We start from the raw sequence: 13761 nt of genomic DNA, 5'->3' as shown, positions 1-13761 counted from the left end.
GTGTTTAATTATTTTATATTATGTTGTTATTTTTATTATATTATTATATTATTATTATTAATATTATTATTAATATTATTATTATTATTATTTTTATTATTATTTTTTTTTTTTTTTTTTTTTACGATTTTAGCTTTTTTCATGTTTTTACAGCCCTGTGGAGGTTGGTGAAAAATCAGGGGTCTAAAGAGACACCCAATGTCTCACTTTTGAGACCGAGAAAGCGACTGAGGACACAGATTCCTCAATCCTTCCTCTGCAACCTCAGCTGCAGAGTGAATGAACAGGAAGCACTCTATACAGAGGCTCCCTGTTCATTCACAAACTGAAGTATTGCAAACACAGGGAGGGCCATAGGGATTGTTTTGAGTACTTGTACCCGCTCCTGCTGCTTTGGGCCCCCCTGTTGAACTTATGGGGCATGGGCCCTGTACAGAAGGGCAGGTGCTACCACCTCATCTGCAGCCCTGGTTCACATACTTTTTTTTAACTCAAAAAGTTTTTTATTGAGAAAGAAATACACACCATTACAAATAAGACTGTCAGAAGACAGCAACAGACTGCTAACATTATGCAAGTATTCCGCAACACTCCCCACATCAATAGCGCAAAGGATGATAGTACAAGGCACATAAGACATAAAATGATATAAGGAAATGCGTGTAACTCACTCATCCCCTCTACCCCTACAAAAAGCAGATCGGATATGTACCCCTGAGATCTACATTAGCAATCAATCCAGAATAAGATCATTGGGGGCCATCCCCGGACTGTTCAACCATACACCCCACACCTTGGAGAACTTCTGAGGTGCCCCTCTATGCTGGTAAATAACCTTCTTCATACGCAGAGTATTACCCATCTGTTCCAACCACATCCTGTAAGTAGGTGGCTCCGGAGTTATCCAGTGTCTCAGGATAACTAATCGGGCCTGAAAGAGAGCCCAAGATGCGGCCTCTCTCAAAAACCTGTCCTCCACTATTTGATCCATGATCCCTAAGATACAGTGACGGGGATCCCCGGGAATATCCACCCCCAGAGCCCTAGTTATGGCAGATAACACATTGGACCAATATCTATGCAGCTTTGGACATCGCCACTTTAAATGAATCAAATCCCCCGTCTCTCTCTGGCATCGTCCACAAAGGTCATCGTCACAAAGGCCCATGGCATGAAGATTGAGGGGAGTGTGATGCACTCGGAGTAGGATGTAAAGCTGTGAAACCTGATGGGAAACATTGAGAGAGCAGCTACGTACTGCCTCCAAGGCCTCCTCCCACTGTTCTCCCGGGATCTCCCCCACATCCATGCTCCAGTGGTCACAGGCCCTACTGGGGTACTTCTCCAAAAACGTGTCCAGGAGAGAGGCATAGCAACTGGATATGAAACCTTTGGTGCCTGTAAACTGTTGCATAAGAAAGAAGACCCGGGTCGGGGACAGAAAATGTGTCCCCGGGCCGTCTGCGCCCGCATCGCGTGCTGTAATTGGAAATAATAGAACTGCATACTGTCCGGCAGCGAGAAGCACGCCTTAAGTTGCTCAAAGGACAGGAGGGACCCCTCCCGCAGGATGTGGGTAAGATGGGTCACCCCATGTGCTCGCCATCTGCCCGCCTGATTTAGTTTACACAATTCAGAGTATGTCTTGTTGCCCCAGGTCGGTGTGTCCGTTTCCGGTCCCAAAGACGTGGTGATGATGGATGCGTGGATTTAAAACCGATAGTGGTTCTGTCAATTGCTGGGCACTCTGCACGAGATGGAGGAGAGGGCTGCAGCTTCGGCGGAAGCAGGCGCCGCAAGCACCGGCCAGGCCCAGGTAAGAGGGGTACAGTGGTGCCTCTGTCTTCACTATTGGCCTTATTGTTGGTTGTTGTACTTCCTCCTGTGGTTGCCTGCTCTGTAAGTGCTGTGATTACTTTTCTCAGCCTTACAGTTTAGGCAGGGACCCTGTCTTTTAGTGTTGGCTGGTTAGTGCACAGGGGGTCTCTTTCTCCTCCTGAGGTGGTAGTAGTCTGTTCACTCTGATAGCCATCAGTCTCAGCTGTTAGGTGACTGTTGGCTTTTTGTTTTATGTTTTGATTTCAGGTCAAAGCCACATTTAAATCCTAAAGGATCTCCCTCAGTTCAAAGGAAGTGTCCTTCTTGCAAAAACCCCCTGAGAGATTCATGGCCAAAGCCGCCGTGCAAAGCTTCCATAGCTGCCTTGATAAAGAGGAATCTTTACAATCTTGTAAAGATTTGAGTCTCCGGTGGGTCAGATTCAGACCAAACTCGCAGTGATGGTTCAGATGGCTATGGAAGCACTAGGTCTACTTGCATCATCCATACCAGCCATCCAGTGGGCCAGGCTACATTCTCCCCAGCTCCAGATGGACATTCTACTGAAATGGTCATATCTGGAGCCCCTAGAGAAGCCAATCAGGATTGCGGCGACGGTGAAGAGGGCTCTCTGGTGGTGGGGAAATCTGGTCAAACTGACAAAACAGCCTGTCGTGGTCTTTTCCTCTAAACAAACGGCTGACCACGGATGCCAGTGCCTGGGGCTGGGGGGCCCATCTAGACAACCTTGGTGTTCTAGGGTCATGGTCAAAGACAGAGGCCAGGAAATCATCCAACTAGCGAGAGTTAAAGGCCATCCTTCTGGGCCTCCTGTCCTTTCAGCAAGCTGGCAGGAATCAACATGTTCAGGTCCTGTCGGACAACATGATGGCAGTGGCCTATGTGTCGAAACAAGGGGGAACAAGGAGCAGGAGTCTCTCGAATCTGGCCATGCAGCTACTTACCTGAGCAGAACAAAATGTGTCTTCTCTTAGAGCAATTCACCCGAAAAGATCCCAAAATCTCTTGGCAGATCTCTTAAGCTGAAAGAGGATAGTAGAAGCAGAATGGAGCTTAAACCAGGAAGTTTTCCTGATGGTTGAGAAAATCTGGGGCCATCCTCAGGTCGATCTATTTGCAACCCAGCAAAATGCACCAATATTCTTCTCTCTTCACAGAGAGGATCAGGCCTAGGATCTAGACGCTCTTGCTCATCTGTTGGACTTCCCCTTGTGCTACGTGTGTCCCCCCCCCCCCCCTTCCAGTTGAGACTTCAGGTCCCCAGGGAGTTTAAGGTTCATGGAAGAATCCACATAAACTTGATCACTCCCTTTTGGCCAAAGGAGCCATGGTTTGCGACACTTCTAAATCTAGGCACAACCCCCCCCCCCCCCTGGAAACTTCCGCTCGATCTACTAACGCAGGGAACCCTGAACCATCCAAAGTCGGATTGTCTGATGGCTTGGTTTCAGAAGAAGACCAGGGCTATCTACATGAAGGTGTGGAAGGCATTTAATTCCTAAGGTGTGGAAGGCATATAATTCCTAGTGTTCTTTCAAGGGACTTCAAGTTAAGAATATAATTTCCATTTTGGAATTCCTCCATGAAGTAACACATGGGCCAAAATGTCAGCCGGTTTCTATTGAACTGGCCGATGCCGCCTGACATTCGGCCCTTGTGTACTAGGCTTTAGACAGGCTTGGGCGTATCTGTTGCCTGTTAAAGGATATTCTTGTACCCACAGCGGAGCTCAGGGATGTGTCAGAGACCAGATTAACCACTAATAGTTATACTTTTCTTGAGCTCTGCTGAGTTTGTACTATGCAGGTGGAAGAGACCGCGATCCCCAACAATGGCTGGGGAAGCAAGCACATTGGCATGGAACCTAGAACTTTCTAATGGTAGGCCATGGCAGCCTCTAAATCCCTTCCAACATAGGTTTTCTTTAAAGCCAAACTAAACTTAGAGGACGTAAACTAGAGTAGACTCTAGAGTAGGTTCCTTGCTGTCTGTAGGGAAGCAGTGGTCTCTCTGCACAAGTCAGTCATGCCCCCTCCTGAGTCCGATCTTGAGCTCTCCAATCAGTGGGGAGCATGAGCTTTTCTGATTGCACAACTATAGGTCTGACTCAGCAGGGGTGTGCAAGACATCCCCATTAAGACCAATGCTTCCCAACTTTAGCTGCTGGTGGAGGACAGGCTTTTCTGCTCAGGCTTTGGCTGCTTTAAAAAGAAGACCTTTTACTTTGATGCCCCTGGAACATACTAAGTGGATGGTAAACTGAATGCTCAGTTGGGATTTAAAGTAAATCTGTATTAAAGTAATAGTATAGACAACCACAGTAAAACTCATTACTGACATGTAATGAGTTATTGAAATCGATCTGTATTGTTTAAACAAATCAATCTTCCTTTGTACCTTATTTTTTGATTGAAATAGCGCCAGCCACAGGATCTTCATTCCCCAGCTCCCTCCGCCGTTTACAGCTGTTGGGCGTGCTGGACCTGTATCGGCTTTACGTCACTTCCTGATTATGGGCACATAGAGTAAAGGGAAATGACGCTGCACGCTTGCTGTATGGTGGCGTCATTTCCATGGCAACAGGGATGCATTAGACTCCGTCTTTCTCCCCCCCCTTGATCCAGTGTGCATAGTAAGTCAGATATTTCAGGTGTCATCTGGGACAGTGATTTTTTTTTTTTTTTAACTGTGCTGTTTTTGCTCTAAACAAGGGGCATAGTCAGTGAGTATGTATCTGTCTGTCTACTAATATTTTACTTTTCATCTTTTCTGCTCTCTCAAATGTGGGCAATATTGACTTATTTCATGAAAGTGTGTGTGTGTGTGTGTGTGCATGCATGACAGTGTGTGTGTGTGTGCATGTGTGAATGGGAGTGTGTGTGCATGCGTGACAGTGTGTTTGTGTGAATGCATGCATGAAAGCGAGTGTATGTGCATACTTGAAACTGTGTGTGTGATGTGAGTGCATGCATGAAAGTGTGTGTGTGTGATGTGGCTAAGGAGAGGAGGGATGGTGGCTTGACGGGACTGGGCAGAACAGGGGAGGTTGTAATGAATAGTAGGCATACCTGTGCAAGAGAGACTGACAACGTTTTCAGGAAGTGCGAGGCAGAATTCAGAATTCAGATAAAGGGAGATTAGCGTTGTTGAACACCAAGAAAAAGCTGATTGTCTATGTAGCACCTTACAGGTAGGTGCTAGGTAAAGGTATAGTGGGCCTTGTCTGCCTAACAGCAGGGCTGTGATTTATTTAGTCAGGGTGTCATGGTTTCCAGGTGTGCCTGCTGAAGGGAGAGTCTCCCCACTGGCTCCTGTGAGAGGGTTCTCATAGGGCGGTGGGGGAAACCCATTCAGGGGACACATCCAGGCTTGTAACTACCCCAGAAGGCAGATTGTGCTGCAAGGGATTCTGGGGGGGTATAAGTTTGGGGGTGACACATGACACAATGTTTTTGGGGGGATCAGAGTCCCAGGAAGGAGAGTGCGGCTGTCTCTCCTCCTGTCTGAGGGAAGAGGATATCTCGCAGTGTAGCCTGAGAATTTAGAGTGTCCTGAGTTGAGCTGAGGGGATCCGGTAAACCGAGAACCTGCGGAGAGAGAGAGAGAGGGGTTCAGTCCCAGGAAAGCCTACACAGGTCGTAAGTACTGAGGATTGCCCCTGGGGGTCTGCCAGAGTTGAAGGGGACCACTCTGGAAGAGGTTCTGGGATCCAGTGCCAGCTAGCGGAAAGGGGTACCTAGGTTGAGGACCCTGAAGTTAGAGGATGGTACATAGACAGTGAACCCCGAAGGATTCAAGGTTAAAGGGGGCACCTACTATTGGGCCCTGAAATGTACAGAGAGTGTGCCAGCTGGGATTTACAGTTCTACAACGTACTACCTCGAGCCAGAGCAAGGCGGGAGGGAAGCATTCAGTGACTTGTTGCAGTGTAACAGTGTCGGTGGTTCTACAATTTAACAGTCCTGGATCTTTTGGACTTCAAGTCAAGGACTCAGCACTTCTATTAAGCTACAGAGTATTCTCAGAGTTAGTGAGCGTTGGCTGGCGCCGGGTGGCGTCAAGGAAGCGCCAACGGGCATTTTTTAGGAACCAAGTCCCAAGTGTACATAGTTGAAGCCTAAAGGAGTATCCCACTCATTCCCTTCTCCCATCCCCTTTATCTACAATAAAACAACAAAACCAAGATGCCGGAGTTGTCCATGTCTCAGTTCTCACTCCCAGGGTCGCAGCTCACATGGGCTGGAAAGGTAACCGGTAACAATGGCAGACTCACATCAGGCCACAGGCCTGGAAAACCTGCTACATCTAGCTTAGATAAAACTTTCTAAGCTACACAATCAGCTATTCAGAAAATGAATACTATCAAAGATAAAGATATTTTACATACCATTAATAGCAAAAATGTAATTTTTGACTGGAATTGCCCTTTAATTTTACATTTCTACAAATAAAGTCCTGACTAAGAGCAAACGCCACTAAACGCCTGAAGTGCCTTCTTCGACCAGAAAAGTCCCTTCTGGTGCCCCACTGATTTAGTTCCACTGTACTGATGTCTGACTTTATCGTTTTTAAGCCCTTCCACCTGCCATCAAACTATCCTCTGAGAATGTATTTACTAACCAATGATGCAATCTCATTCTACAGGAGCTGGCCATTGGAAAAACGTAGCTATGGGGTCAGATAAAGTGAGGCCCTAGTCGCAGAGTGAAATTAGATCAGATGAGCACAGAGAGGCCTTTTTGGCTAGGTACCGACAGACCTCTTGTGGTGCATACTCTTGGGCAATAAATTTATTTTTAGAATCGATCGACAAAAACACAGGTTCAGATTTATAAGTGGGCTATGCCTTTTAATAGACGTGCCCAGCAGGGGGCAATAAAGAGTTACACATAGGTAGACTTTGGACCCGTTAGTGTTTTGTAAACAGAAAACTCCAGTTTGCTGCAACACCCCCCCCCCCCCCCCATCTGCATGATAAGCATAGGAAATACCATAAATGCAGCGTGCTTGTAAATTCCTGGGTGCTTTGTGATATAAAAAAATAGCCCCTTTGCTAATTTGTGTCCTTCCAACCTGATTTAATCTGATCTAAATGCTATGTTAACAAATTACACGTTTTTTGTTGGTTTTTTTTTCAAGTGTGCGTTGCAATGTAGGTGCAAAAAGGGGAATAAAGCGTCCTTAAAATAAAATGCAGGGCTTTTACTTTGAGCTTAAAGTGGTAGCAACCCCTCACATGTATCCAGTGAAGAGATTGGCCTCAGGTGATACATAAAATCCTCCTTGCATAAGTTGTACCTGTTTATCTGCAGTCTTCTCTTCTCTACATCTGTTCAAAGTACAGAATTTATAAGCATGTCTAAGAACAAATAAAAAAAAAAGGGGGGGGGGGGCACGAAGAGCTGACCGGCAAAGCTTAGTGAGAAGAGAGCTGATTGGAAGGAAAAGACACACACCTCCTTCACATAGGAGGAGAGCTGAGGCTGTCACTCTGCTGGAGCTCCCTCCCTTGTCACCTTTTCTCTCTTGGTGTCAGGAAAATTTGTCCAAAGCAAATTAATGTGGATAGCAGAGGATTGAGACATCAGACGGAAATTACACTTAGCGCTCTGGATTGAGACAAGTACACGCTATAGAAGGATATGCTTTGTTCATATTTCATGTCTGAGGTTTGCAACCGCCCTGGGGCTGCGCTAATTACAAGAAAGTAATGCTGGAAAACATTACAGAAAAATAAAGCCTGTTTATTATTTCTTCATACGTAAAACCTAGTAAATAAAAAAATTTGTATGTATTCAAATTTAATAAATGAAAGCCCTAAGAAAAATTATGTTTGATATGTTGGGTTAGATAATAAAATATAATGAAATATATAATAATATAAAAGCTGCAGACCTGAGACATAGCCAGAAAAAAAAAAAATTTTTATCTTAATGCATTCTATTATCTTAATGCATCCTAATGCTTAGGATGCATTCTATGCATTAGGATGAAAAACCTGTGTGTAGCAGCCTCCCCAGCACCCCTAATACTTACCTGAGCCCCATATCTCTGTCCAGCTATGTCGGCAAGTCCCTCGGCCGTCCGGGACTCTCCCTCCTAATTGGCTGAGACACAGCAGTGGCACCATTGGCTCCCGCTGCTGTCAATCAAAGTCAGTTAGCCAAAAGTGGGAGGGGGTGGGGCCGAACAGGAGCCCCGTGTCTGAATGGACAGAGACGGAGCTGCAGCTCAGCTCGGGTGCCTCCATAGCAAGCTGCTTGCTGTGGGGCCACTAGACTGAAAGGAGGATCCAGAAGCTGCAAAGAGGGGCCCAAGAAAAGGAGGATCGGGGCTGCTCTGTGCAAATCCACTGCACAGAGGAGGTAAGTATAACATATGTTTATTTATTTTTAAAAGGAGCCTTTACAATTACTTTAAGCCGGCTATAGATGGAGTGATTTTCTTTCCTGCAACCACGGGTCACAGTCAGATTTGATAGGGGAATCCCTCGCGTGGAGCTATTATGTTCTCCCAGCAGGGGAAGCTGTCCCAACTGGGAGAACACACAGTGATTATTGCCAATGGCTATTGCTGCTGGCAATAATCGCATGAAAAATCTGACCGGCTGGTTGTACCCAAGTTGATCAACTGGGGTACACTTAGGATGCCCATACATGGTTTGAATCTTTGCTGGTCCCTGCTGAACCAGCTGAGATGCCAACTGTTTATGGCCGGCTTAAAGTCTTACTAAACCTGCCTGCATTCACTATATCTGGTCTCCCACAGGACACAGAACATGGAAATGCAATTACTTTAGTAAATATAAACTGATAAATCCCTTTTCTCATCAGTATTGTGACTTCGATCAGTGTCTGGTAAAGCTTGTAGGAGGAGTTTTCATTCTGCTCTGACTGTCCTATGGGGCTGCAGGACCCCTGACCCTCTGTCTGCACAGTGCTGATTGGTCCTGTGCTGATTACATGCACTCTCCCAAGAAAAAAAAAAAAAACTCTAGCAATGCACACCAAACTGAGCGTGTGCAGCTTATGCCCAAGCTCTGTACTCTGTACTAATATGGATTGGGGACTGTGGAAGAAGGGGAGGACCAAAGAAGACAGGATCAAACAGCCTTTTTACACAATGCAGAGGATTAACCCCTTAGGTTCCACATTGAGTATAACCAGCATGCTTTACTGCATATACAGAGACTGATTTTACTGTTGTGGGTTCAGGACGTGGTTAATGTTCTGTGTCTCACGTAGTCTGATTTTTTCCAAGTGACAACCTTTAAAAGTTTCTCACAGCCATCAATCAGATTAAACTCTTTAAAAATGTTTGGCTGAATAGTGATTTGACCTTGTTTCTCAAATGTTCCTTGTAGTGTTCCTGTCCTCTGAGGTCATGGCAGGACAAGCGAGTGTTTTGGATGGAGATCAGTACATTTTCTGTTTTTCTTTTCCCTAACAATCTCTTATCCTATGATCACTTCTATGACCTTTTGTTCCATGGCTCTTTTCTGAAGCTCTTGTCTCTGTGTTTTTCAGCTGAGTCCGGAAAACGCATATGAGGTGCTGTGCGTCGCCGACCTGTATCTGCTTCCGGGATTAAAGAGGCTGTGCGGGAAAGTATTGGCACAGATGCTGGATGAGGACAGCGTTATTGGAATTTGGAAGATAGCAAAACTCTTTCAGTTGACACGCCTGGAAGATCAGTGTACGGAGTACATGGCCAGAATCGTCGAGAAGGTAATGGAGCCTATGCAGAGAGAGTTCATATCCATGGAAATAACAGAAAATGGGGTGCAGCGGCACAAACAAGTGATGATCAATCAATTGTCCAATAACAACAATGTGGGTAAGAATGAATCCACTCGGCACGTTCCGTGAAGAGAGAGAAAAAAGTCCCACGCCCTAAAAAAGGGTGATAGTTACAGAAGACACTCCACCATGGTGCTCTAGATGAATGAGCAGCTTACCGGAAGTAATTTCAGAAAAAGCACAGGCGCCAAACTAAGTGCAGCATGAAGGGTTTATTGGATAAAGCACAGGTCATGGTACCCACAAACAGGAGTGATGTAAGGCATAATCCATAATATACATAGTAAGGATCGTCAATCCAGTGCTGTTTTCAAGATGGCCTCCAGCGGTCACGGCTCCCGTAGTCTTTGCTTTTAGTTTTTGGCAATTCCTATGGTCGTGGAACGCACGGGGGCTCCTCCTGGCGTCACTTCCCGGAACTCATGTGATGGCGCAAGCGACGCAGACGCGTTTGCGGAGCATGCGCTCCTTCTTCAGGCCTTTTTTATTTCAGGCCTGAAGAAGCATGCTCCGCAAACGCATCCGCGTCACCTGCGCCATCACGTCAGTTCCGGGAAGTGACGCCAGGAGGAGCTCCCGTGTGTTCCACGACCATAGGAAGTGCCGAAAACCAAAAGCAAAGACTACAGGAGCCGTGACTGCTGGAGGCCATCCTGAAACCAGCACTATCCAATAAACCCTTCATGCTGCACTTAGTTTGGCGCCTGTGCTCTTTCTAGAATTACTTCCGGTAAGCTGCTCATTCATCTAGAGCAGTGGTCCTCGGGGCCCACTAACAGGCCAGGTTTGCAAGATAACTAAATTACATCACAGGTGATCTCATTTGTGATTGCAGTATTCTAGTCTGCATCTCCCCAAGGTAATACTTAAAATCTGGCCTGTTTGTGGGCCCCGAGGACCGGAGTTGAGGACCACTGATCTAGAGCACCATGGTGGAGTGTCTTCTGTAACTATCACCCTTTTTTGGGCGTGGGACTTTTTTCCTCTCTCTTCACGGAATGTGCTGAGTGGATTCATTATTACCCACATTGGTATTATTGGACAATTGATTGATCATCCCTTGTTTGTGGCGCTGCACCTCATTTTCTGTTATTGCCTGTTTGGATTACAATCATATCAATTGGTGCCAGCAGCCTATTGGTTATATTGATTTATCAGACCGCGCAGATATCCTGTTTTCCTATATCCATGGAAAGCTTGCTAACAGGGTCTGTCCACCTTAGAACTGAGATTTTAGTTTTAGGTAGATGCTTCTAAATGCAAATGGATATGTTGTTAGACTCCCTTTCATACAAAGGGATTATTGTAACATTTATTTATTTCCATTGAGCTCACTAAATAGACATGTATGATTTGTTTTGTCCTGAATCACCAGTCGTCTTTCTTTGGCGCTGGCACCCGGCTGTGCCAGCTTGCGTCTTCACAGCCGGATACTCACTGCGCATGCGCGAGCAGTGCTGTTCATCGTAAATGGTCAAGCAGTCTTCCTGGACCTGTCACATGTCCTAGAACAGTGGTCCTCAAGGCCCACTAACAGCCCAGGTTTGCAAGATAACCAAATTACATCACAGGTGATCTAATTTGCTGCTCAGTGATTGCAGTATTCTAGTCTGCATCTCCCCAAGGTAATACTTAAAATCTGGCCTGTTAGTGGGCCCCGAGGACTGGAGTTGAGGACCACTGTCCTAGAAGACTCCGTTTGCCCAGGCAGTCGGAGCAAAATTGGGTGTGGGTACTTGTCAAAATCGACTACCCACCCCCTCTCCTCAAAAGTGCCAATTCTTCAAGAGGAGCAGGGGGCAAGTCCTTAAAGCGGAACTTCCCCTTTTTGATTCTGGATCTATGCAGGCACCATTATATGTGAGGTCAATCAGCTACAGTTCAATGAATCTTTAGCAACCTCTGGAGGAGGGCCCTAGGGTTCCACATGACCTTGGTTGAGAATGGAAGCTCTATGGGATCAGGGCATCTTTATCTATACCTGCTTTCCCCTGAAAACATTTTGCTTATTTGGGGCATATGTGATTATCATTAGTCTGGATTGGGCCAGGCTAACCCTACAGTTTATTTTTGGTTTCCACTGTCTAATCCTCCTGTATGCAGCTGTATAACCTGAAGTTTTAAAGGGTTACTCCACTTTTGTGGCAAAAAAAAATAACAAAGAAAAAAAACAATAGAGCTTATACAATTGAGACACAAATCATATTGTAATATTACCATGGCTTTTATTCACAGAAAATAGGTGCAGGAACTTAACTAGGACCCCCCCCCCCATCCCCAAACATTCGCCTTCCAAATCGCATCAAATAGTGGGCTCGGTCAATTTTCACTAACAGTGGGAGGGTCTTAAAGGGGCATTAAATACTAGGAGTGCATTACACACAGATTGCAGAGTTCGTGGGTGCGCTACATACAGTACATAGTGCAGAGTTCAGAGGCGCGTTGCATACAGAGTGAAGAGTTCAACCTTCTTTCACAGCTGCTTACCTCTGCATCCCCATTCACATCTCACTTTCACCCTCTTCAGCCCTTACCTCTGCATGCAGCCCCTCTCCACTGCCCCTGGACCCATCCTCTCCCCCTACCCTAAAAGTTCCACAATCTTCCTCATGCATTACTTTTGTTGCTGTATTAAGCTGAAACACCCAGCTGGCTCTAGTGCCTCCCTGCTCACTGTAGGTGGCTCTGCCTCTCTCACTTGCAGGGAGCCAGGGAGATCATCCAGTAGGGATGTTGGCATCTGCACTGCACCCCAGGCACCAGCAACTCCCTTGTCCCCATCCTGCACTCAGTGGGAGCAGCTTGGGAGATCAGATCGGTGGGAGCCATTGGGAGACAAGCTGTCACTTGTAATCACAGAACCTGGACTTCTGTGTTTACAAGTGATATTGGTGAGCAAGGAGCAGAGGGCTTGAGCCAGAGGTGGTGGAACGGAATTCCACCAAGTTCCAGCTGAAAAAAAGCCCTGAATATTACCTTTGGTTTTCAATCTGCAGCTGTTGTAATTTTCTGGCAATAGGGCTACCTGGAGGTGTTCTGTACACAGAATGTATACTGACCACACCCCCAGAAACATAATTTCCTGCTTGTGTGATTGGCTCACAAATTTTCCCAGAAGTCTGCCTAAGCTACAAGTCACATTTCTGCCATCCCCTGCAACACAAATGTCATTTTTTGGTGAGATACTCCCAATAGGAACATGTCTAAAGGGATGCAGGCCCAGCAGATTTCCGCCTTAGAGCCCTGCAGCTGCCACAGCTGATAGATAATTATGAAACCACTCCCATTTGACCCACTCAGCACAGAGGAACAAACAATTTCTTCAGAATAACAAAAGGTAGGAATCTGCAACAAAGTTTGTTACAATCCCTGCAATGTACAGAGATCACCCAGAGGGGAATGTTTTTTTTTTCTCAACAAAAGTGGAGTTATGCTTTAAGCCATTCTGTATCATCCCTCAATGGGCTCAAAAGGATTTTTACATTGAGTACAAAATTAATTTCCTTCTCTTTGCAGCTGGTTGATTCAGAAGAGTTTGCAGCTGCGGTGCGAGAAGATGCCGCTGAAGTCGAGGAACGGCAAGAGACGGACTCCATCCCGCTGATTGACGACATTCGCTTCCACATTACCAGCAACGTACAAACCTACAGCGCCATCGAAGAAGCTAACCAGCGATTAGATGCTTTGGAGAATCTGCTGGGCAGTTTGGGATTGGAATGCTGAGCGAACAAAGAGCAAATGTTTTACAGTTCTGCTGTTTTATGTGGTTGGAGCAGGTCTTGCTATATTGTATATTGATCACTCCAGATGTAGGGGTATGCTGGGATTTGTAGTAATACAGACGATTTGAGGCTGGGCTGAATTACATGAGGCCTGCTGTTTCTTTTCTGTTTTCTAAATTTATGTAAAAGAGTAACTCCAGTCAACAATTACTCAAAGCACACACCTATATAGGAATTGTAACATGCTAGAAGATCTTGTGCCTACCCCGGCTGTGCTATATAGCGGCTTAGCATAAGGAGAGTCATACACGTATCTTAGGGTGCAGTTCTGCAGACTCTGCCCTACCATCTGCCTGTTTTTGGTTAGAGACCAGCAATGGCTCATTTAACCACTTTACCAC

General features: G+C 45.9%; 1 protein-coding gene across 1 annotated transcript in view; it reads left to right on the top strand.

Annotated features, from left to right (window-relative positions):
• Nucleotides 1–13503, top strand: part of ABTB1 (ankyrin repeat and BTB domain containing 1) — a 65840-nt gene extending 52337 nt beyond the window's left edge. The window contains exons 11-12 of the mRNA XM_082265180.1: nt 9366–9566; nt 13155–13503. Of these exons, the coding sequence (XP_082121306.1) occupies nt 9366–9566; nt 13155–13361 (408 nt within the window). The 3' untranslated portion in view covers nt 13362–13503. The remainder of the gene's footprint in view (nt 1–9365; nt 9567–13154) is intronic.
• Nucleotides 13504–13761: the final 258 nt, after the last annotated feature.

This window comes from Pelophylax lessonae (assembly GCF_965119305.1).
Source record: "Pelophylax lessonae genome assembly, chromosome: 8".
Lineage (NCBI taxonomy): Eukaryota > Metazoa > Chordata > Amphibia > Anura > Ranidae > Pelophylax > Pelophylax lessonae.
The sequence above is the reverse complement of the archived record's forward strand: the minus strand, read 5'-3'. Positions and strand labels throughout refer to the sequence as shown.